This window comes from Rhipicephalus sanguineus, chromosome 6 (assembly GCF_013339695.2).
Source record: "Rhipicephalus sanguineus isolate Rsan-2018 chromosome 6, BIME_Rsan_1.4, whole genome shotgun sequence".
NCBI lineage: Eukaryota > Metazoa > Arthropoda > Arachnida > Ixodida > Ixodidae > Rhipicephalus > Rhipicephalus sanguineus.
This window is the reverse complement of record NC_051181.1, coordinates 118,076,634-118,102,467: the sequence shown is the minus strand read 5'-3', so window position 1 is coordinate 118,102,467 and position 25,834 is coordinate 118,076,634. Positions and strand designations below refer to the sequence as shown.

The 25,834-nt window shown below is 48.6% G+C and overlaps 1 protein-coding gene across 1 annotated transcript in view; it reads left to right on the top strand.

The window, feature by feature from the left end:
- The first annotated feature begins 22,014 nt into the window (after nucleotides 1-22,014).
- LOC119396251 (rho GTPase-activating protein 20) overlaps nucleotides 22,015-25,834 on the top strand; it is a 666,225-nt gene continuing 662,405 nt past the window's right edge. The window contains exon 1 of the mRNA XM_037663375.2: nucleotides 22,015-22,389. Within this exon, the coding sequence (XP_037519303.1) occupies nucleotides 22,132-22,389 (258 nt within the window). The 5' untranslated portion in view covers nucleotides 22,015-22,131. The remainder of the gene's footprint in view (nucleotides 22,390-25,834) is intronic.

Sequence of the window (25,834 nt, the reverse complement as noted above, 5' to 3'; positions counted from 1 at the left end):
ACACACACACACACACACACACACACACACACACACACACACGCACGCACGCACGCACGCACGCGCACGCACACACGTACACACACACACGCACACACACGCACACACACGCACACACACACACACACACACACACACACACACACACACACACACACACACACACACACACACACACACACACGATCGTGATCCGGTTCCCTTCGGTCCCTCCTTTCCGCAGCCTCTCATGGCTCCCCCAACTCTGCGCTCACTTCTCCTGCCTCTGCCGGTGATCGCCGTCATTTGCGAGGCGTGTATAGCTGTGCACAGCAGTGGCGGGTGTGAGACCCGCGTGCCGCTCTCAAAATTGAATCGTGCGCGAGCCGACCTCGTGATCTCACGCCTCCCAGGCACGACCTGCATGGAAGTTCCTGTCGCGCTGAAGTTCCGGCCGCCCTATTGGCCCCCCGCAGTCGGCTATACACTGCACACGGCGTCAGCGATGGGGTTCACTCGACCTGTGTATAGTTATGTAGTAGCGAATGCGGACCTCTGTTCTCGTATACCTCTCGGAGCCTACGCCCATAACACCTATCTCACAGTACAGTTCGACGTCGAAGCCATTTCCCACTGGCTGAAGTGTAATTCGGTCGGCGGTGTTGTCCTGAGAAATGTGGGAGGGGAAAGAAATTATCTTTAATGATCCAATACAACTGGTGTTTTCTTACACGCAACCTAATGAAACCAACAGACAATGTCCGAGGCAGGCATAGGGAACATTAAGTATAGTCTTTTAACTGTTGTAGTAATTATGGTATACACGTAAAGCAATTAAAGTGGCCGTAAAGACAACTTGCTGCCGATTGGGACAGCACCTACGTTTCATTGTCTGTTGGTTTCATTATGTTGTGTTTAACACAGAAAGCAAGCCCTGGATCCAATCCCCCTTTTCAGTGTTTTGTTAGTGCCGCGCACTCAAGCTATCAGCGCTCGAGCAACTGTTGCAGCATTTTCCTGGAATCGAGTGGTATCGGGCGACGCGTTTCTCACCTTGTTCAATATATTTTCTTCTTATCTGGGGTTTCATATGCCGAAACCACGATATCATTATGAGGCATGCCGTAGTGCGTTGCTCTTGATTAATATTAGCCATGCGATGTTTCTTAAAGGAGTACCTACACGAATTTTAAATATTTTCGAATTTTTGCTCAAAATAAAAGCACTGGTGTCGAGAACCCTAAAAAAAGAGTATTGTGGTGCTTTGGAATGCGCCGAATATACGTTTAATAGCGCTACCTTAAAAATACACTTTCGGTTTCGATATCGAGGAGGCGGTTTCTCAGTGACGTGTCATGGCAGTGTGACGTCACGGGAAGACAGTAACTCGCAACTTACTAGCGGCAGGTCCGTCATCTACTCGTGGTGCACGTAAACAACGATGGGTAAATTGTCGTCCAGTGACCCCGGCAGTGATTTCTGCTATTTAGGCTGCATGCAGGACGCAGAGTTCGCAAACTCAGTGGAACTGTGTTAACTCCTCGCGATAATGTCCATTGCGGTGGGGCTGGCTTGCTGATGTTCAGCGACAAAAACTTTAATATCAAAGTAATATATCTTATACGTGTTGTCTGCACACCAAGGAAACGAAAAACGTCCCTTTTACGATGTCTCAAAATCGTGTCAGTACTCCTTTAACATACACCCTTATATTCGCCCCCATAAATATGCAGCCGCCGCGTTAGGGAATCGAACCCGTGCCCTAGAGCTGAGGAGCGTCAAACCTTAGCCTTTAAGCTACCAGGGCGGGTGTCCGGAGTTTTTCGACTGTCATATAAAATGGCAATTGGAATGCCACGGAAAATTGCGAGTTATTCTCACTTCGAGAAAAATTAGTTTGAATGACCACGATATAGCAGACCTTACTCGCTGTTTCATTGCAACTGCTTAAGTCTGTTTACACACAACTTTTAGTAGCGCTGCCAAAGCGCTATAAAACGAACAGTCGGCGATGCCATATGCTTCATGGTCTCAGCTTAGCGAGAGGCGCGAGCGCTTGCGCCAAAAACACCAAATTATCACCAACGAGAAGCAAGAATGAAAGGGCAAAAAGTCATTCCGAACCGTCGGCGCTACAATGAAACAGCTCCACTAACGTGAAACCTGTGGAAGGGCGAAGCATGCAGTGTGCGCCGGTGTTTCCCACAGCAAAATCACTGCTAATGGGCAATGAGAGACAGAAGAAAGATTAGACACAGAGACCCGCAGTCCGCTTTTAGTTAACGTGCACGCTGCGAGTCTTTATTGTTCAAATAAAGTTGTTTCACTCACTCACTCACTCACTACGCACAAGAGGAATCTCCCACCGGCAGGTCCGGCACTACATCGCACGTCAAGATCCTGTGCCTATATGTATATGCGGGGTGGCCGGTGAACGGTTGTGCAGCGCGAGCAGTCGGTTTTTCAATCAAGAAACTCGCTAGTAGACGCTGCCTACGTCGGCGTTGTCTCTCGTAGGCGAGGACGCGTTCTCGTTCCTTGCGAGCTGGTATAGTTCAGCGTTCATCGCAGATAGAGAGTTTCCATTAGGGTGCCTTGATGCGCGTCTTCGGGCGCAGGCATCGAGGCACATTAGTTTCCATAGTCAACGCTCGCCGTTCGCTTTCTCTCGCCACACGGCGAGCGCTGAGGCGGTGGCGCCCTCTCTTGCGCTCAAACAAATGGACAGGACACGACGATGCACGCGGCGACAGGACACGACGATGCCCGCCGACACGCCAAGACACTACGGTGCTTCGCCCCTAAAAGTGGCGACCAGCTTCCCATTTGGTTAAGAGGGCCGAAAATTGCACTGATAACTAAAGTTGACGTTATCCGAGGGGTGGCGGCGTTGTGCGGACGGAAAATGCGACAGGAGAAGATTAAGGGTACCCATCAGTCCAGTGGCTTTTGCCCGCAGTTCATCAGATCTCTGAATCATTAATGTCATGCCGCTAGTACAGTGTCGAACGATGCGGAAGTCCGCGGAGTCCATCTTCCGTTTCTTCGAAATCGTACAAAAAGAACACCGCGCGAAATCGTTCCTGGCGCTTGCAAGACTTCACGTGCAGCAGCGAATCCGAGGAACGCCGCGACACTCAGCTCGGCGAGCTGCTCAATTTCTTTTCTTTTTCCTTTTACGTCACTGAAAAGCGGAAGGAGTAAGTTAGAAGTATTCTCTGACCCCCAGGACTCAGACGCTTTCGCGTCCTCTTGAAGGATTCAGGAAATGCACGGGCGAGTTTTGCTGCGCACTGTTTAGTGGTGTATGAGAAAGACGTCGAAAGCCCACGCTCCTTACACGTCCGGAAAAGCCTTTTCTTTCGCCTTGGTAGTTGAGCTGCGGAGAGGTAGCGAGAGAATGGAAAAAAAATATAGCCTGCTCTCCACCGTGAAAGCCTTCGGACAGCGAAGCATTAAACTCGCGAGTCCGTACGATCGTCGTCGTCGTCGTCGTCATGATAACCATCATTTAACATCATAATCATCGTCATGATTTCGAGCATCATCACCGTTTTGTTTTATTTATTTGCTTTACCTATTTGTCTGTCTGGTGTCACGTGACCTGCGTGACACCGGACAGACATGCTTACGGCGCAGGGTAGTGTTAGAACAACTCCGCTGTTAGAACAGAAATGATAACTACGTCGCACCCGGTTGGCTACCGTATATTTTGGAGAAGGAGGAGATAAAGTCAGGAGTTGCGAGGAAGTAGGTGTTGGTTACACCGCGCACATTGAAGGACAACGGAGGAAAGAATATTGGGAGCCGTTGCCGCTGTGCTCGTCGACATGTTGTTGATGACGGTGGTGACGATGTATTCGTCGACATTGTTGTTGTAATTGTTGTTGATGTTGCTGAAGACATTGCTAATGTTGTTGTTGTAGACGTCGTTGTTGTTGTTGATGTTGTCGTCGTCGTCGTTTCATCTTGTGGCTCACACCCACCGCGGAGAGATCAACGAAGAGTCGGACAAACAGAGCAAAATGATAATCAAAGCTGAATTGCTCTTTAGAAGCTTGCTCAGCATTGCTAAAAGCTAGCGCCGCGAGAAAAGCCAATTTTAAAGCTGCACGAGCGTCAAGAAAATTCGTAGGCGAGTAAGAATTGAGAAGCATGCGAAGTGTTCGTAGAGGAAAACAAAAGATAGCTGTTGAAGGAGATACTTGAGCCATACGAAAAACTCATTTCTACGCACTACAGGAGTCATGGTTGTATATATGTATCGCAAGATTACACTGATTTCAAAGGTTGACATCATAGTGCCGAATTTTGCGATATTAGAATATTTCGTGGGCTCTTCACTTGACCGGATTTAGTGTGTGCGGTAGTCATCGTTAGCGTAAGTCTTAGCACATTTTTTATTATACTCTTAACGTTATACTGAAAGCTGGTAAGCGGCCACTCTTAGTGTGACTTTATGAGTGCGCTTTCGTCATCCATAGCAGCAAACAATCGCTGGAAAAATTGAATTTTATACGCCACTGTGCCGCTTCAACAAAATATAAGTAAAACGAACAATCGAAACAACCAAAAGAACTATACTGCACTTGATACAACTTGACATGAAGAACTCGCCATGCTCATAGTTTCCGCATTAATTTATTAAGGCGAAAGCCTTACATGCCTCATCAAACGCGAAAAGTAATCGCAGGCGCGGACATTGGCCGCGTCAGCACGAGTGATGCAAAAATAATCATCACGTGATGACGTCACTATATGACATCATCATGACGGCGCAGATCGATAAACTTGTGACGTCATCATGACGTCAATGTGACGTCACATGATGGTGTCATCACAAGAAGTCGTCGCTTGGTCATAGGTGGGGTGATCACGGAGGCAGCGCAAAACCACGTTAGGTGCAGAAAGCTTTCGGAGGGGGTCAAAAAAGAAGATGGCTTTCGCCTTCGAGTCGTCTTAGGCGATGGCATAAGGGATCCTGTCGGTTTTTTTTTTTTGTTGTTGTTGTTGTTGAACCGAAGCGGAATATCAACACTTTATTATTGCCTTTTTCCATCTCCCGCTATTAAAAATGGATCGAAAGGGGCTATTACGTAATAGGCCAACACCATGACAGCTCATGTTGAGTTCAATTATTTGCGCATAGCCGGTTAACAGGTTGTATTGACGTTTTACAGCTATTCGTGCCTATTTGATAAATTGTGATCGATGCGAGCACACATATCAGGGAATCGCGACTTATTTACGAACGAGGAAGAGTGATGCAACGACTGACGCAAGCCGGAATTTGCATTAGCGTGTCTGAAATTGATTAGGCGCTACCGTGAAAAAACGTGCGCAGAAAACGTGCTCGAACAAGATCGAACGTCCGTCGTGCTACCCGTCTACACTGAACCTGCGCTGTTGTATATCTTTCGCTTGTCTTACACAGGCGGCACAGATGGAGGAAAGAAATATCGTCGCGGCGGCAGCGAACGTGAACAGACATTCCAGAGAGCCGTCAATAAGTATGCGCACTTTGCTGAATGATTGCAATATTCGTGGGCATGTCTTCTTTTTTTTTTTATTGAAGAGCATCTAAACAAAATCTGAAAAATACCAAGTACGAGCGCGTTGTTGTGTCCTGACTTTTCCAGTCTTTTCGGCAAAATTCGTGACGCCAACAGTCCGTTCTCGTGACGTCATGACAAAATAAGTGCCCGATTGGTCCATATACGAGAAATATCAATTGTGAATTGTCCCCTACCCTGCTTTTACATGAAGTCGCACGTCCGTTCTGCCTTGTTTCGCTTGACTGTCGTGTGCGATCAACTGATTTCACTTCGCTTTGTGCACTTTCGCCTGCGCAAGCGGAGATAACAGCTGTAGCCATTAAAGCGCGAAATCTTGTTAGTTTCAACGCTCAGCGCTGACATTGTACACGTGTTTTATGAAGAAATAAGTGGCGAGAAGTAGATAGCACCTGTAGGAAGGGTAGTGAAGGCGAAAAAGAAACAAGTGTCTTGTGTTTGAACTCGGAGTTGTTTAGGGACATTTTGAGGCGTTATAATCATTACAATGATAGCAAGGTAGCTCTGGGTAAAAAAGTAACCACGCCGTCGCAGCCACCAGGTGTCCCACAGCACTGGACGGATTAAATAGGCCGGATCAATGGCTCTCCTGAAATTGATTGGTTCGTTCATTCTGAAATATTCTTTTCTTTTCTTTTCTTTTTCCACTTCTGTGCAAAAAAAAATGTTATAACTGGCTCCTCAAGAAGCAAGAGCGCAGTTCGTCAGAGTCCCACTACATCTGCAATTAGCCATTTTTGGTTTATTTGCGTAATTCCCTTGAAAGTAAGAGGGAGAGAGAGAGAGAGAAACCATGCTTGGCAGCGTGTTCGAATATAAAAATTCAATTTTTTCAGAGCACTGCTTGCTTTTTGTGGCAGCGGTCATCGCGACTATCACAAGACAGCGGTAAGGACACTTGCAGTGTCAAATATTAACCGAAACGTTCACAGCAGTAATTAATTAAATAAATTTAACGAACACTCGCTCGGTAGATTTAAGTTTTATTATGTGCACTTGACCTTTAAAAAATTAGAACGTCTTTTTTTGGACGCAAGGTGGCACGAATCCTGCAGATGCCTGCCAGTAATGCATCACGTAGTGTATGACCCTTAGAGCGTTTCATGTAAAGCAAATGCCAATACTCACATTAGGGCTATCAGCGCCTTAAACACTGCATTCAGTCACCTCGGAATGCTTTCCACCTTTCGTTACCATACCCGCAGGCCTGATATAATAAGCTCTGCTCTTGCTCTCTACGAATGGCTCACACCCAGATCCTGGCGTACGTTTCTTCATCTTCTAATTTTCTTCTCCGCTACCTGCCTTAACAGGTTTGCCACGGTTTGCTGGCATTCCCTGAAAGCTTGCGATACTTTCCCCTGCTATCAGTTACCTCTCCGCAGCAAAGTAAGTGGTCGCTCTTGAATACTTCCACGCATGCAGGCGCAATGCAAACACACGTGTGCACCGACAGCGGAGCGCGTATTTAATAACCCCCAAATCGTAAAAAAAAAAGAAATTAAAACATAGCGAAGCCTCTACGGGCGTTTTTTTTTTTTTCGCACAGCCGTATGGCCAGCTTCGGAACGTTAAACACCATCAATCACAATTTTCTCCGCTTTGAAGAAAAATAATAAATAAGGAAAACACGACTGCACTGTGAAGGAGCTAGTCTTGGAAGGCTCCTCCATCTTCAACTGTACCCTGCCCAGGCGAAGCCTACTGCGTGACTGCCGTGTATCACTCCAGTGCGTGTAATATAGAGCACGCTTCGTCCTTGAAGCGCGGCGACGCTCCGTTTGCGCTTTCCAACAACCCGCGTACGGGGCTACGCGAAAAATGACGGTCACTGTGTCGAGCTCCTTTCGTTTACCACCTCCTGGCGCGGCGCAGGCACGCGGCGTGTCCTCATCGCAGTGCGCATGCCATTCGTCCTGCGCAGCAGCTTTCGCCTTCTCCCGTTCACGCAAATACACCCCTGCCAACGTCCCCACATGGAAACGAGGAATGATTAGGTTTATGGCCTACTTGGCGCGGACGTACACGAGACAACCATTACACCAGCGGCTGCCCAAAAAACGCGCTCTCTACTTGATCGACGCGGACCCCTTTAATGAATGTCTTAGCGGCGCGGTCGTGCATGCTCATATATATATGACTCGTCTCCGCGTCGTCTCGAAGGTGCACCTGTGCGCGCTTGCATTGTAGAGTTGTCGTCAAGGAACGCCGACGCAGACCACGCTACAGCGCAGAGGCGAAAGTCTCATTACGGCTGCCACTGATGCTCTCTCTTTACAATGCGCAGTATCACTCTTTTTTTTGTTGTTGTTGTCGTTTCTTGACATGGCCCGCGTGCGTCGTTTTCGCTCACGCGCGTAATCGTTATTCCAGTGACAGTGACGTGTGCCCCACTTTTTGTGGCGAGACTATGTGGGGCAAGTTTGGTATGATGCAGTTTCTTTTTTTTTTTGCCCTGAAAGTTCGAAAACTTTCTCTCTTCGTGCTACGACCTGTGAGCTATTTTCAGACAGCTGAAACTTCCAGAAGTGAAAGTGTTCAGTGCTCGACGAAGTCCAATCACACCTTCCATCCTGGCGGATAACGACCGAACTTTTACAATCAAAAATGCAATCAGCACTTCTTAGCGAACTTCTGACGACTTTTGAGACGTAATATCTCATCTATCTATCTAGCTATCTATCTACTATCTATCTTCTATCTATCTCTTCTATCTATCCTATCTATCTATCTATCTATCATCTATCTATCTATCTATCTATCTATCTATCTATCTATCTATCTATCTATCTATCTATCTATCTATTCATTCATTCATTCATTCATTCATTTTCCCGTTCGCGGACGCAGAGAACCCAAGCGGCCTCGACGGCGAGAGTATCCAGCTCCCGTGACAGATTAGAGGTCCCGCACGCGGAACCGCAACCACAGGCCGACACTGTCACTATCGTTCTTTACGCGCCACTGGTTGCAGACATTTATCTTATTTTTCTTCTTTCTTTCCCTCTCTTACTTCATAACTGGAGTTGCGGTCTTCGTTACAGATTTCACGCGTCGGGTTGCCGTTAATTCTTCAGCCTCTAACACGTTGTGCTCATAACGAGGCTACGCACTTTTCGCTTCAGTGTACGACACATAATGGACCGTCCGCAACTGCTCGATTTATACATTTCGGTATGTCCGAAAAAAAAAAAAAAACAGAAACAAACGAAGAAGAACAGGAAGTATCCGTTGCTTTAACTTCACCCCTATTATCACACCGGTGCATCAAAGAACCAATGTTCTATGGGATTATAGGCATGTGCGTCGAGGGCGCAGAAGGCAATGAAAGCGCTACTGAAATACCTAAGGTCAACAGATTAGTGCGACTGCCTGTAAACTTGCTGGGCTCCCCCAAGTGTGCTTGTGATTCTGCCCATCCCTCTCTTTTCTTCTGTCTCTCTTCTCGCCCTTTATCTCTTCTTCCGTGGTTATTAAGGAAGGGAAAAAGGCACCTAATTTCTGTCTGCCTATTCCCCGGTGCAGGGTAACTAACCGGACGTGCGGCTGGCTAACCTCCCTATCTTTCCTTTCTCCTCTCTCTCTCTCTCTCTCTCTATCTCTCTCTGTCAAACAACAGTAAAGAATGGACGTTTTCGTACTGCACTGGCGCTTACCATTCCATCCATAGATTACGTGTATATGTGGTGCGAAAAGCAACAGCAAAAGAATCGGATTTCGCGTTGTGTATTCGGTTCCTCTCGTTCCGCTTCAATAATGAAAGACACGTCGGAGTCTGTTGGCAGTGCACCGACCGCGCCGGTTGTTTATGGGGGTGTTACGAGCGGGTATTTGGCTCCATCCCACCGCTGCCACCAGTTGTTACGAGCGGGTATTTGGCTCCATCCCACCGCTGCCACCAGTTGTTACGAGCGGGTATTTGGCTCCATCCCACCGCTGCCACCAGTTGTTACGAGCGGCGACGTTGGCCGACGCGGACTCGTGGGGTAGCGTGGAGCTGAGCGGCGACAGTCGTACCGCAGGCCCAGGGACGTCCGGAACAGCAGGAGGCCGAGGCAGAGAGACCGGCGTTGAGGAAACTTAACAGACGTTTATTTACAACATCATAGAGGGCAGGACCGTCAGAGCGACATCTAGTCCGATCGATCCGTCCCGAGCAGACGCTCTGCTGCTCCTTAAATACGCTTCAATACAAAGACAGGGAAACTCCTTATGCGGCAAACGTCCCATCACAAACGTGCATGCCTTTGGAGCTGCACAACTATAGCTCCTTATGCGGCAAATGTCCAATCACAAACGTGCATGCCCTTGGAGGGTCCGTCTCTTCGGCACATAGATCACCGCCCCCAGGATGGCACTCCAGAGACCACTGCCATCTCACTCTTCACGTCCGACCAGTTCGGAAGGGGGGGGGGGAGACAATGCCACCTCGGGGAACTGGTAATCCTTTTACGAACAAAGGCACCAGCCTTAGCCAAAAGCACACTCGATGCAAATACGCGTCCCACGGAGGGGTCCCGCGTGTAGCAGCCAGCTCCCCACCGAAGCGCTCAGTTCAGGGAAAGACAGCAGGTGTAGGTGTCTAATCCGTTCTCCGAACTGGGGGGAGGGAGTCCCAAGTAGCAGGAAAACTCGTTTGGAGACAGCTGGCCCTGGACCCTCGCATTTGCTTTGTAACAGCTTCCCCGGCGGCAGGCCGAGACCTCGACGTACAAAGGTCAATCACCTTTGTGGGGAGAGGTCGATGAAGACAATGCTGATGTGCTGAAGCCGTACACACCGCGATGCTGCTCTGCTACATTCCTCCGCCACCTCCGGTGATCTCGAACATCTGGTAGCGTCGTCCAAGTTCGGAGAAAAGCTTCTCGCTCTGCTGGCCAACATTCCTTCTCGAAAGACAGCACCTGTGTCAACCACGCGAGAACCACAACCGCCAAGCAGGCGAGCGCCCGTACTCTCTCCCTGAGACCCACCAGGCTTTTACTCCAAACAAAATGACCTGTTCTCAATTACAATAGCAGCAGCAATTCCAACAACCAAACCTGAAATAGGCTGCTCAAACCCACAAACACATGTCGTGATGAAGCACGACCACAACAACAACAAAAAAAAGGCAATTGTAAACCTGTCACAAAAAAAAATGAACCTAAATACCAAGCCAGAGTACCCGATGCCATCAAGTTCCCTGAATCGCACACAACCCTAGCCTTCGGCTAAAACCCTTTTACTCATTGCACTTGGCAAATGAGTACTACATTAAGAAAACAAAACGCTGCAAACTAAATACGAAATAAAATGATAATCAAAACTCACGCGTTTAACACAAAACAAGGAGAAACTAAAATTACACTGACGCGCATACTAACACGTAACGCAAAACAGATCAGTAGTACGTTAAACAGAGGCTTTTAACATTCCGCCTTCATCTCTGTAAACCACTACGAACAGCTCTCCTCTACTCGAGCGCTAAAAGCTATGTTTCCAGCTGTCGAAACAAAACTACTTAAAACGGAGGCTTTCAACTCAGCCTACATCTCCGTAAAACAATTTACAGCTCTTTACACTATAGCGTTAACGGTCATGAAAAGGAAACATTAACAAAACAAACAAATAACCAAACAAACATCTCAAAGTCTGCTACAATGAGGAGGAAAGAGACAAATTACAAAATTTCACTCCTCAATTCGTTAGTACACATTAACACACTAACTTCTTTCAAGATGTCAATTCATCTTTATGCTGCGGTTATCCCAGGGTGTCTCCAAACGCGCCCTTTCAGACGAACTCTGGGGAGACGCGCATGCCACAGATTTCGAGGGGTCCGGTCTCGACAAATGAACAAAGAACAAACCTGTCCGACGCGCTCAGTAGCGGCGACTTTTGACCCGCGGCCTCTCGATTCTGACAAAGGGCATCGCTTGCCCATTGTGCCCCTCCGGGTTAAGCCGTCAGCCTTTTGCCACGGTGGGGGACAGCCTTTGTCACGATTCCGGCGTACGCGACATCTCGCTGCGCTCCTGCCTCGACTAGGCCGTGAAAAGGATAAGACCAGGCGAAGATTTCGGCATCGGAATTTCACTGAAATTCTTTTCTTCGCGACGCGCCTCACGTCCGATCTAGATTTCCGCGGGACTCTCAACTTGGAACTTGTCCTAGCACGCCTTTTTGGGATTTCAGGCCTAGCCTTTATCTTGGCGTCTCGAAGAATGCGGCCGTCGCATTTGGCTAGCGCTTTAGCACGCTTACCGCCACTGGTCTCTTTTGCGTTCGCCTTTCGTTTGCGTCGGCGCCTTTTCCTCACCGAACGGCTCGCAGCGCTCATAGTCTCGGCACTAGTACTCTCAAGTGCGCTGCCTTCGACATTCGCTGCCAACACTTTAGGCGGCTGAACTGACTTGTCCTCTGGGCCGTTACTAGGTATCTCTGAGTCTGACCTAACGGTAGTCCCGACACTCTCTAAGTCAGCCAGCTCGCCCTGAGATGTCTCTTCCGCTTCGGGCATTCTATCGCTTTCGTGGATAGCCCCTTTTCTCTGGCCTTCGAAGTCGGCCTCCTGCTCTTCGCGCCTTTGACACTCTTCAATCTCACGCGCTTTGCGTAGCGCCTCTGTCTCTCGCGCCACACGAAGTGCTTCTTGTTCTCGCGCTTCCTCATCTAGCGCTTTTCGACGCGCTTCATCCTCACGCGCCTTGCGGAGCGCCTCGGCCTCTTGCGCCACGCGAAGTGCCTCTTCCTCTTTCGTCTTGCGAAGCGCCTCGTCCTCACGTGCTTTGAGACGAGCCTCAATTTCTAGCACCTTGCTACGCGCTTCTTTCTCACGCGCTTTGCGTAGCACCTCAGTCTCTCGCGCCACGCGAAGTGCTTCTTGTTCTCGCGCTCTGTGACGCGCTTCCTCCTCTAGTGCCCTGGCGTCCTCAAGCGCCTTACTACGGGCTTCGGCCTCTAACGCCTGGCGACAGTTCTCAGCTTCAAGCGCTTTACAGCGCGCGTCCTCCTCAAGCGCTTCAGCGCTGACTTTGTTGCCCCGACTTTCGCAGTCAGCAGGACCTGAAACACCCAAGTGGCGCAACAAGGCATCTTTGGCCTTATCAAAGTCTTGCGCTTCCTCCGTGCATAAGCGCTCCAAAACGCTTGCAATTTCGCGCGGTAGCAACGTGACAAGCCTCTCCAACCAAAGGTCTCGGCTAACACCAACATCTTCGCAGACCTTTTCAAACTTAACGAGAAAAAGACACAATGTCCTCGTCTATCTCGAAAATCCTGAGTTGACGCTGTGCCAGTTGCCACTTAATCGCCTGAATTTCATGATCAAGCTCCTTCATCTGGTGAGCATGTTCTCGCTCCCGAGCCTGCCTCTCTTCGCGCCTTTCGCGTTCCTCTGCCTCCCGCCTTTCACGCCTTTCGCGTTCCTCTGCCTCTCGCTTTTCACGCCTTTCGCGTTCCTCTGCCTCTCGCTTTTCGCGCTTCAGCTTTTCATTCTTTCTTTAGCCTCGCGCCTAAGCTCTCATTTCTTTCTTCCTCAATTAGCTCTAGACACTCTGAGAGCTCGTCGTCGTCTGCCTCAAGGTTCTCAATAGCCTCGATAATCTCTGGCTTTCTCATTGTTCTCGAACATCCAAACCCAAACTTTTAGCTAACTCTAGCAAAAGCGGTTTTTTCAGTGCCTTCAGAATTCATGGTTGCTGCAAGTGCTGCTAACTTCACTACTACTAAGACGCTACGTTCCCATGCACAGGTCAACGCAGAGTAGTTACCCAAAATTACCACCTTTCGAGACAAAGCCTGGTAAAATCTCAGTGAAGAAAAGTCAAGCACTCACCACACCCTGCAGCCATGATCTCGGCGGAGACGATCCCGATGCTGGCACGAGCTTGTTGCGACTTGTCGTGAGCAGAATCCCGTCGCTGCCATCCAGTTGTTACGAGCGGGTATTTGGCTCCATCCCACCGCTGCCACCAGTTGTTACGAGCGGGTATTTGGCTCCATCCCACCGCTGCCACCAGTTGTTACGAGCGGGTATTTGGCTCCATCCCACCGAAGCGCTCAGTTCAGGGAAAGACAGCAGGTGTAGGTGTCTAATCCGTTCTCCGAACTGGGGGGAGGGAGTCCCAAGTAGCAGGAAAACTCGTTTGGAGACAGCTGGCCCTGGACCCTCGCATTTGCTTTGTAACAGGGGCGGTTACTTAACACCCAAAAACAGCCGAGAATGAGGGGTGTGCCAAGCTGTCGTCTTTAAACGAAAACAAAGATGCCTGGGGTCGTTACCTTCAGCCGACGTAACCGAAAACCTCGCGCCAGCGAGAAGCACGCAGAGGCATGAGGTGGGAAGTGACGTGTACGCTACAAAAGGAGGCTGTGTGGATCAGTTAAAGACGGCCGAAAGAAGATAGGTGTGAGCTGTGGATGCTCACGTACATGATGGTGTTCGTTAGCCGTAAGCAGCTGAAACTGAAAGAGACAGAAAGACGAATACATATACTAAAATGTCACTCCTACTAGCCCCTATAGTTTCTCAGTTTCTTGGACGAAAACTTCCTGGACGAGTTGGCGCTGCAGGTCTGCTCCCGACTTCCATTACTTCAGGGATACTCGGCGCTAAAAATGCACATACGATAAGGCGGGCGCCATCGCATATGTTTTACATCCGCGTCTCTTATGCATCATGCATTTTTCTTTAAGAATAACCACACGCACTGACAGCTCCTATGAAGTTTCTCCTCTGGACTCCCGTTATTTCTGGAGAAAGCGATCAGAGTCCTGTTGTAACACGCGGGTAACAATGCCACCGTTTGTGACTGGTATACGATTAGTCCGTGACGTTGTGCTTCGAAATACTTTGTAACTTAGAAGTAGACTGAATATTGTCCTCGAAGCTTGGGGCGAGCGCACGGCCCATCTGTCCTTTCGAGAGGGGTCGCTCTCAATTTTAAATGCGAAGCATTTCTTAGCGAACTTCTGCGACTTTGACCGTATCTATCTATCTATCTATCTATCTATCTATCTATCTATCTATCTATCTATCTATCTATCTATCTATCTATCTATCTATCTATCTATCTATCTATCTAGCCGCCTACGACTTCGTGCTCTCCTGGTCGCTTGGTTAATCGAATGTGCACCACAATTGGTATGGCGTAACATGACTGTATGACGAACATAAATGACAAGTCATAACATGAAAATCATGACACGAATGTCATGTACAGCATGATTTACATGCTACGCTCATGGTGCGCTGGCGGCCGTTTCGCTAGCTTTATATACACCAAAATTGGCATCTTGTGACGTGACTATGTGACGAACATAAATAACACGAGTTATCATGAAAATCATGACACGCATGTCATGTACAGCATGACATACGTGCGACGCTCATGGGGCGCTGGCGGCCGTTTCGCTAGATTGATATGCACCGAAATTGGTTTCTTGCGAGGTGACCGTGTGACGAACATAAATAACACGAGTTATCATGAAAATCATGACACGCATGTCATGTACAGCATGACTTACGTGCCACGCTCATGGTGCGCTGGCGGCCGTTTCGCTAGATTGATATACACCAAAATTGATTGCTATTTTGCGACGTGACCGTGTGACGAACATAAATAACACGAGTTATCATGAAAATCATGACACGCATGTCATGTACAGCATGCCTTACGTGCCAGCTCATGGGGCGCTGGCGGCCGTTTCGCTAGATTGATATACACCAAAATTGGTATCTTGCGACGTGACCGTGTGACGAACATAAATAACACGAGTTATCATGAAAATCATGACACGCATGTCATGTACAGCATGACTTACGTGCCACGCTCATGGGGCGCTGGCTGCCGTTTCGCTAGCTTGATCTACCCCAGAATTGGTCTTGCGCGACGTGACTGTGTGACAAACATAAAAACACGAGTTAACATGAAAATCATGGCACGCGTGTCATGTACAGCATGACTTACGTACCACGCTCATGGTGCGCTGGCGGCCGTTTCGCTAGCTTGATATACACCAATATTGGTCTCTTCCGAAGTCGACCGCGTGACGAACATAAATAACACGAGTTAACATGAAAATCATGACACGCATGTCATGTACAGCATGACTTACGTGCCACGCTCATGGGGCGCTGGCGGTCGTTTCGCTAGATTGATATACACCAAAATTGGTATCTTGCGACGTGACCGTGTGACGAACATAAATAACACGAGTTATTATGAAAATCATGACACGCATGTCATGTACAGCATGACTTACGTGCCACGCTCATGGGGCGCTGGCGGCCGTTTCGCTAGCTTGATATACACCAAAATTGGTATCTTGCGACGTGACTGTGTGACGAACATAAATAACACGAGTTAACATGAAAGTCATGACATACATGTCATGTACAGCATGACTTACGTGCCACGCTCATGGTGCCCTGGCGGCCGTTTCTCTAGGTTGATCGACCCCCAACTTGGTATTGCGCGACGTTACTGTGTGACGAACATAAATAATCGGAGTTAACATGAAAACCATGACACGCATTTTCCTCAATGACATACAAGACGATGTATGCAGCTCTTTGCTGGCTGCTTCGCATTACATCGATTCCCCCAATGCGTGGGATCTGCCGGCTTTTTTTTTTTTTTTGCTGTGTTACGTGCGAAAAACTACGATATAATTATGAGGCACGCCCTAGTCACGGATGGATGGATACAACTTTATTAAACGTCCGGCAACCTTTAACGCGACGCGGGCTTAGGTCTTCCACGGGGGAACGTCAAGGCCTTGCCTCAGCGTTGCCTCACGGGCTTGCTGGACTGTCCACGTCTGGGTGCCGAGGTCTGAGCTGCGCAGAGCGGCGGACCGCCTCGACGGCAGGGTCTCCGGAGTAACTGCCATCATTCCGATGATTGCATTTCACTCCCAAGTGTGTTTGAGTGTAGCTGGCCCTTCCTGGCACAATTTTCACTTGTCACCCTGATCAGCGCCCCCTCTATTTTAAATAGAGGAGGCGTTGCCCTGATGCTTGTCTGGGAAGATTCGTTTTGCTTCGGATTGATTTCGACCACGTGGGGTTCTTTAACGTGCGCCTCAATCTACTAAGTACACGGGTGTAAATTTCGACTCCACGGAAATGCGGCCGCCGTGGTCGGGCATCGAACCCGCGCCATCGAGCTTAGCAGTCTGACACCTTAGCCGCTAAGGTCCTAAGGCGGGTAAAAACTATGCCTTTCGCCGCGTCGCCGTGGCAACGCGTGCAGGCACGCCGGGGCCCATCAAGTTCGGCCCGCCTGGCTCGGTCCACTGAACGGAGTGGAATAATCAAACAGGGGCGAACAAGGCGCGTGGGTAACTGAGAGGGGCTTCAGACAACGAGATTTCCCTTTCCCTTCGAAAGCAGATCGGTAGAAAGCGAGAGTGGAATGCCTGCCTCCTTCTTCTCTGCCCGTGCGCTCCCACGTGGTCCGGCCGGCTGGTCCTCCTACGTTAACAGCAACGTCAGTCTCGGGCGCAGACTTCTTGAGGGCGTGCCCCGGGAGTGAGTGCGGCTGCAACGGGACAGTCGAGTGATTGCTCTTGTGCGAGACGGGGGCTCGCGGTTGCCGCGAAATAGAGAGACCCTGGGACATACGTCTTGAGTCCGTCTGAGTCCGACGTCCTAGCAGACCACGCACCGAGCAGGCACTAGCTGTGGCATCATCATCATTAACAACAACAACAACAACAACAACAACAACAACAACAACAACAACAACAACAACAATAATAATAATAATAATAATAATAATAATAATAATAATAATAATAATAATAATAATAATAATAATAATAATAATAATAATAGGCGTGCGCAGGGTTCCCGGTCAGGGGGGGGGGGGCGAAGGTTCTTCGCAGCGCCCCTCCCCCGTTATTAAGCCAAAGTGTGGGGCAGATTTCGAGCCCCCCACCCCACTCCCGCTTAGTTGCCTGGGGGCCGTGCATGCGCACGCCTATGATAATAATAATAGTAATAATAATAATAGTCATAATAAGCAGAACACGAACCCGGTACGTTAACTGCGCTGTTGTGAAAGATCCTGCTTCAAAGCACTCGGACGACTTCGTAGAGTTTGGGATTATGAAAACACTGTAGAGATCGTTGTAGGAGGAGGCATAACTGTATCGAAATCAACTGGTGCGGCCTGCGTATATATTACATGAAATATATGCATGTAATATTGCATGCATTCTATAATTACATGCAATATATACATGACAGGCAGAGGGAGAGAGAGAGTGGCTTACTTCCAGCCTCACTTGTTGCAAAGCCGAATGATTGCGCTGATAAAATTTGCACCCGCAATGCCTCGTCAATGCATTCACAGTATCGGTCGACCCTCCATACATAAAACGAATTTTGCGAGCTTGATGCTATATAACCGGCTGCCGCGGTGTTACAGTGCTTACGGTGCCGGGCTGCCAGCCCACCTGAGAGTGTTCGGTCCCGGCCGCAGCGGTGGCATTTCGGCTTTTCGACAGAGATGCAATGACAGATGCCCATGTACTGTGCGATGCGATTGTAGGTTAAGGAACGCCGAGCGGTCGAAATGTCCGGGGCCCTTGGCGTGCCTCATGATTACATCGTGGGTTTGGCACTTAAAACCCGAGATGTTATTATTGTATATAACCATCATATGAGAAATGAATTACTTTTATTATTGTAAGTGCACTTTCATATCGCAATACCATTTTTCTCGATTATTCCTGCGTAACCCTCCTTTTCATCTATTTCTCTCTCTCTCTCAATTACCAGATTTTTAATTAATTACTTCTGATACGGTTATTTGTATTTTTCCTTAATCATAAGTCTTAGATGATGCGGTGCGTTGTTTATTTACTTATAAAATATTTATATTTTCCCGTTGTATTTTGCCTCGGATGCTCACCGTGTGTCCTACATTTTCATGCATTTACCAACAGGTAGCCCTCCTGACAGTTCTTACTTTGGGACCTTCTTCTGCATCACGTTTACTTTGTAGAAATTGATAGAAAAGGGGCGTATGTGCTTATATAAAATATGTATACGTACGTGGTATACACAGCAGAGATGTCAAAATTACTCCTAAAAGGTAATTGAGTTACATTACTAATTACTTTTGTATTTTTAAAGATGTAATTATATCACATCACAAATTACATTTGACCGAAATTCATGACATAACATTACTATTGCTTTTGAAAAGTAATAAAATGACTTTAAAGTTACTTTAACAAATAGTTCATCATTACTACACAACTCATGTAGACTTTATTTAGGGCACATATACATTGAAATCTCAGATATCTTTGTTCATATTCCTACGCTTGAGGTTTGGCACTTAGATTAACATGTCTTTGTTATTTTTTATTTTCTTTCTTTCGTCAGTTTTTTTTTATGTCGTAAGGGAAGCGGATATGCTATATCTTAGTAAAAAGTTGCTGGGAAAGTAAGGAGTAATCTTCTTGAAATTACTTGCTTGAAGTAATTCATTATATCAATCATTGCAGCAACAAGATATTGCAATTACTGTAACGTCATTACTGTAATTTCAGTACTGCCAAGCTTGATACGCAGCAAGCGCACCACTTACTGCCTATGCGTTCTGCGTAACGCACATCAGCACTTCACTACCAGCCCATGTCTGTGAAGTGTCGTTCATTTATACTTTTCAGAATACCGAGGTAAGTATCATCTTCATGCACATGTTTATTTGTTTTTCGTTCCCTAGCAGACACGTAATTGCATACACAGTTCATTGTACGTAAATATTTATCTACCTTACGTTTGACGCACTATAGCCCGCGTGGTCTCAAGCCTTTACGCTCAAGTGCTACCATGTACCACCAGAATATCCGGCAAAATTGGTTTCGCAAAGAAATACATGATCATGAACGTCATCCCGGGAGCACAGGAGGCCACGACATTCGATAGTGCAGAACACACGATAGGAAACCTACATTTGGATGAAAAACGCGAGAGCGTGGCGGCCGATTCCAAACAACCCGGATATGAATAATTATATAGCGGGGCGCATGGTACGTAGTCATTAATAATAGCGTTTATTATTACTTTTTTTTTTGCTTGTACTTACCGAAAATTTTGAAAAGTTGGTGGAGGTTTTCGCGCGAAGCCATAACCGCGTGCAAATGCAAGTAATTACATATGGACTGTTGTCTGCGTAGGCATTATAAACGTCCAGTCACACTACGTCTTTCACTATTACATGAATACAGAAGTAAAATAAAACAGTGACCGTTCCTAGCGTTCCTACTGTTTATTTCTCGTTCATTTGGCTTGAGAATTGTAGCGCTCGCGAATCGTGACAGTGATTTTCTTTTGCCTTTCTGTTTTCGTTTTCTAAAGACCCTGTAAACGCTTTATACTACGCTCATTTGCACTTCTGTAACAGCAGGCGAATAAATGAAAGCAATACGCTGGTGAGCCGTAAGCAACAGCCCCGTTCAATGTTTAAAAATAAGTCCCGGGGGGGACTCACCGGGCGCTTTCCCGCGCACTTCTTTTTATTAATACATACCAGCGGACATAATAAGCGCGCCGTGATTACACGAGCGGCACAACCCGTCCAGCTGGCCGGCATCCCCCTCTTCCTCTCTCGGAGGTTTCTGCATAGGTGGCAAAGTCCGGATCGAACGTAACAAACAAAATAAACCCAAGCAGTCGCACCGTCACAAGCCAAGAAAAGAAGCACCAGGTTTGGATGGGGGGGGGGGGGGGTGCGTGAATTCTCTCGAGGTTAGACACGTTCCGGGCGCCCCCTTCTGCCGTAGAAGTTGAGCAGTGTGTTGGGTCCAGTTTGGGGCAGCGAGAGAGCGTGTCGGCCGCCTTTTTTGCCTCAGAGCGATCATCGCCGCGGCTGCTGCTCTTGCAGGAGACGCCGGCTGTGCCCAAAACGCGCCAGCCTGCTAGCCCAGGCCGGCACGTAGATCAGTGACTGGAGGCACGAAGTTTGGTTCGAGGAGGGTTGGGGGGTACTGCGTAAGGAGTGCATGTTACGTCATTGCCTCGACCCCCCCCCCCCCCTCCACACGCGTTCCCCCCCGTCTCGCCGCTGCTGGGACCTTCGCTCTCTCGTCATTTCTGACTTCGTTCGGTGGTGTGTCGGCGGCGAGCGCCGCCGGCTAAGGGAAAGGGGACACCGCAGTGGTGAGAGAGGACGGCTCTACCCTGTCGCCCCTCCTCTTTCCATCCTACCTGGCTGCTGCATGCTTGTGTGCCGTGAGTTCGTTTCTTTCGTCCGCTGGGCCGCCGCGATCACGGCAGCACGACGGGCGAGTTAGTAGCTCTCCTTCCTCGGCCGTTCTTCTTCTCGATCTCGTGGTGCTTTGCGACTGTGAATTGCGCCGCCGCTCGTGCGCTTGTAAAGTTGTCGCTCAGCTGTTTCGCTCGGGTGTTTTGTGGGTGTCCGTTGCCGGCAGATCAGGCTCCTGGAGGACCCGACTACATCTGCGGCCAACGGTTGTGTGTGTGTGTACCAGCGAACCAAACGGCTGGCGGCCCTATCGAACAGCGTGTGTGTTTTGGATTCCGCCAATTTGTAGAGTGTCCCATCACTTTTCCCACGCCTCCAGGAGTGTTATTACTGGTCGTGCTACGGTCCCTGTGTGAGTGGCGATCACGTCACACTGGTTGAGTCCGAGTGGATTACTTTGGTGATTTGGGTGGCCCCGTGGTTGAACGTCATCGGCGGTGCGTTGCTCTGGACGCGTGCTTAAGCCGTCTTGTGTGCACGTGCGGCGTGTTACGGCTGTGCGTTTACCGAGTTTCTTGTGAGGCTTTTTTTTTTATTTCAACAGAGACGTCGCTCCATAGCTCATCATCGCTCATCCGACGCAGGAGGCCAACAAAGATATCACGTACGCATGCCCCTGTCTCAGCCGTGTCGTAAGATTAAAGTGAACTGTCGGCCAAACAAGTAAATGGGACCCGCTCGTCAAACCACCGCCGAGAGTGGTGTGCAGTGAGTGAGCGATACGAGGGGAGGGGGCGGCACGGGCCCCCTTGATAAAAAAGACGAGCGAATAGCACGTAGTGCCGGCGTCCTCTCATAAACGACGACGCCGCCGCGAACGACCCCAAGTTTCGGCCGCAGTTACCGTCACGCTCTTGATTGCAGCGACAACTAAAACGACGGCGCCTTCCAGCTGGATGTGACGCCTGCCTGCCGGCTGGCCCGGACCCGCAACCACCGGTGATAAGCTGCGGCCGTTGATGAAAACCTTTGGGATTCGCTGCTTGAAGCTGATGCAGCACTCTTCGTCGGCTTTCAGTGGTTGCCGGTAGACGAAAAAACAGGCGTTTCATTTGTGTGCACTTTGGCCGCGTCATCCACGGCCGCTTCGACGGACGCATCACATCAGGCTACAGAGTGCCCCTTCGATCATATCTGTCGAACGGCCCTTGGCGAAAGCGAAAATTCTACGCCGCTACAGCTGCCGATGGAGTGAAGTGTCTGGAACGAACATGCAGCTTCGCCGGAAAAGCATCCGTTCCATCGCAACCATCGTGGATCATCGCGACTGAAGTGCTCCTCCCTCACGGATTAAGCTTTACGGTGTGGCGATGTCCAGCGTGGCCGAGACCAGCGGGCGCTCGTACCACGTGCACGCCAAGGCGTGCGCCTGCCGCAGTGCCGAGAAGCCGGTGCAGTACGGCGGCTGTCGCAGGAAGCGCCGCACCAGCCTGCTCCTGGGCGGGTGCAGTAAGATGCACCATCCCAGGACGCGGAGGCACACCACCACCGTGGAACAGGTGTACCGGGCGGTGCCTTGGAAAGCGGTGCAGGTCGGCGTCAGGGGACCCCGAGGACTTTACGAAACGGTCAGTACATACACCTCCGCATGGTCATGCGTGTTTACTTCTTCTCGCTCTCCGTAAGCATTCTCCTGCTATCAAGTGACCTAAAGACAAGAGCATGAAGGAACACCGTCTGGCCGGGAGGGTACATTTTAAACGAAAAAGAAACGCCGACCAGTCCACACGAAACGTTTATGACGTTTCGGCTTCCAGCACGGAAGCCTTGCTCACAATGAATGCATCACCAAAAGTGCATCGTTTAAATGGGCTTGAGTAATCTCTCCAAAGAGCGTGCGTAGATCGGGTCAAGATTTCCGTCGTTATGATTAGCTGTGGTAGGTATGATAAGCGATTCCAGATGTAGCCGAGATGCTGTTTTTCCTGTGGCGACGATTCTTGCGCTGTCCCTGCCAATCTTGTGGTCATTCATGACGGCGTGTTCTGCTGAAGCGTTGTTGCGGATGCTCTTATTCTTCATACGCAACTAAACGACCGTGACGTGCAAGGTATTCTTGCGGGTTGACACTTCAGCATCATCGCGCCCGTTTCGTGATTCAATTGAGACGTCGACTCTGAAGTCGCGTCCGAAATATGCTACGACCTGTTTGCCAGTGAAAGTGCACGGCATTTCGACGACAGCAGCTAAACTGAAGCGAAACGTTGAATGAACGGAAAACGCTGGATGGCACTGCATCGAGTATAATATACGCGTCATGTATAAATTCCGTGCGAATGGCGTCCTTAAATGAAACTGTTACGTAGTTTCAACGTCTTATATGTTCAGCACTCACACGCGAACAACGTCCGCGAAGAGAGCCGGGCCCCAATTGGTCGCCTTGCATGCGTGCCGTCATCTTATCGTTGACAATTTTGCACAGCCGCTCATACCAGTGTTTCCACAACAGTTTGGAACGCATTGCCCCATCTATGCCTGTGACTACATTCAGGGTCCTTTCGTAATTAATCTAACCATTGTATAACGGAAGTACGCAAGCGACAGGAATTGCCTGTGAACTCTTATAGAGGGTACGTCCAGTAGCTGTATATTGTGTCTAGAAAGCAGTTTACTTTTAAATTCGTTCTCCGGTCTATTAATTCAGCGTTTAACGGGGCAGGTTTGAACTGGTTGGTTACAGAAATCTGTGTAATTTGTGGATAATCTTGACCGTACGGTAAATGGGAGTGCATATATGATGTTGTGCTGCGAAGCATTAAGTAGCGGTGGTTGCATTTTGGTGAGGGCGATCAAAAAGAAAAAAAAAAGAAATGGGGGACAGGAGGGGGAGAGAAAAAAAAGGAAAGAAACACACATTCGCGTACATTAATTTAGGCGCTCGATAAATAGTGCCGATTCAATACCAATCTAAAGCCCTTCACCATCGGGGGCCTCATAATCACCTCGTCACTTTTGTACTTACAAGCTCGCACGTTATTTCGTTAATCGAACTTTTTCTAAGCAACGCCAATAAAGCAAATGTATCGGAAACCGTATCGTTTCTTGTACACAGCTGGCGCAAGAATGACAGCGCGTTCTGTCGGGCGCACAAACTTCCGTTATTTTCTCGTGAAAAACCTGTATACAATCCGCGCAGGCTGACCTTTCCTCGAATGCGCCGAATTGCGAGAGTCGACCTAAATACTCCGGAAGTCGACGTATCCGCGGGAGCCGTGTCAGCGTCGAACGGCACCATACGCTTTCCTTTTCGTGTTCTGTGGTGACCGCTCTATATACGTTGTATTCGTATATAGCGGAAGAAGCGGACGCAAATTGCAACCAAGTTTACATGCCACATCGATCGCGTGGTCAGCCGTTCCACCGGTATTCATACACGGAAGACTGCACTGTTGTCTCATAATAATTGTTGGGGTTTTACGTCCCAAAACCACGATATGGTTACGAGAGACGCCGTATAGTGGAGGGCTCCGGAAATTTCGGCCACCTGGGTTTCTTTAACGAGCACCTATATAAATCTAAGTACGCCGGTTTCAAGCATTCTCGCTTCCATCGAAAATGCGGCCGCCGCTGCCGGGATTTGATCCGGCGACCTTCGGTTCAGCAGTCGAGCACCTAATGACTAGACCACCTTTGTGGGTGGCTCTATTGTCTCAAAAAGGACCTAGAAACGTCCTCGCAGAAGTGCTCAATCATGTACTAATATTCCAGATAATCAGTTCTTCGCGTCAATGCACTGAAAAAAAATTAATAAAAACCATGAACTGGAGCATCGGCTTTGAATATTCTCTGTCGGCTCCTGTATCCCCGCATGATTGCATTCTTATCATACGACCTCATGCAAGCGCTCATAATATATTTTGTGCGTGAGTTGTGTGCGGTTTTATGACATGTAAAACACGGAAACGATGCGGACTGAGCCATATTGAGGCTGTATGTATTTAGTTTTATTATTTTTTTTTCACATCATACATGGTACATCATACATAGTACTAACTAAAACTGGGCATTCATTATTGCGTGTGAAGTTCTCCGCTTACAAAGTGATAAATATTTGGCTGTTGATATATAAATTTTGGAACGTAATTGAAATCGGGACAGAGATGTCTTTGGAAAGGCAGTTCTTCGTGATTATAGTAAGACGTCAGTAGCAATAAGCAGGAGATCTCAATGGAAGGCCTCAACAAGAGCACGACGTTATTGCGCCGCTGTCGTAAGCTTCGCGAAATGGCAAGGGCAGCAAACGTTACTATCAGTGTGTTTATAGATAACCGCGCCCAGTTCTTCCACTCGCTGGTTTTGGCAAGTACACTTGTACGGCGCGTAAAACGGGTAAAAAGAAAAACAACGTGTTGTAGGTAATAATCACAGAAGTTTGCTATAGATACACTAGAGGGAACTCTGGCGCTAGTGTCCATGGGAGCTGCAACGCATGACGCTTCATCCAGCATGGGAATGATGGGTAGTACACGGATTTGTCTAAACTTTGTTCTTTCGACTCCGTTTGGCGCCTGCATCCGCTTTGTCGCAAGACGAAGTTCAGCAAAAGTCGGCAGTTCCACTTCACCACTTTAACCTTCTTAGGCTCGCCAATTCAAATCTGGTCACACGAGTTCACAACGGTTCATTCTTTTATCCGAAACGAACGCCAGAACACAGCAATAAACAAAGCCACAAGTGCGCTCGAAGCCGTAAGAACGAAGATTAGGCAAATCCGTGTACTACCCATCATTTTCATGGTGGCTGAACTATCGGAGCGCCAGAGTTCCTTCTAGGTAATCGTAGGAAACTCTATGGTAATAATATTACGGGTGTTTTACTACGCCATTTTCACCAGCGAAATTACTTGACAGAAATCAGGCGTTCGGCGTCTACCGAAGTCCCCCATTTAATGAGCGTGTTGCGAAATGCAGCTTGGCGAGCGTCACGTAGTTGACGAGAGTGCACAGTCACGATGCGCGTCTCTTCATGGTCATCGTGAAGCCGCGTTTATTCTGCATCTCCGCCTTGGGCCGA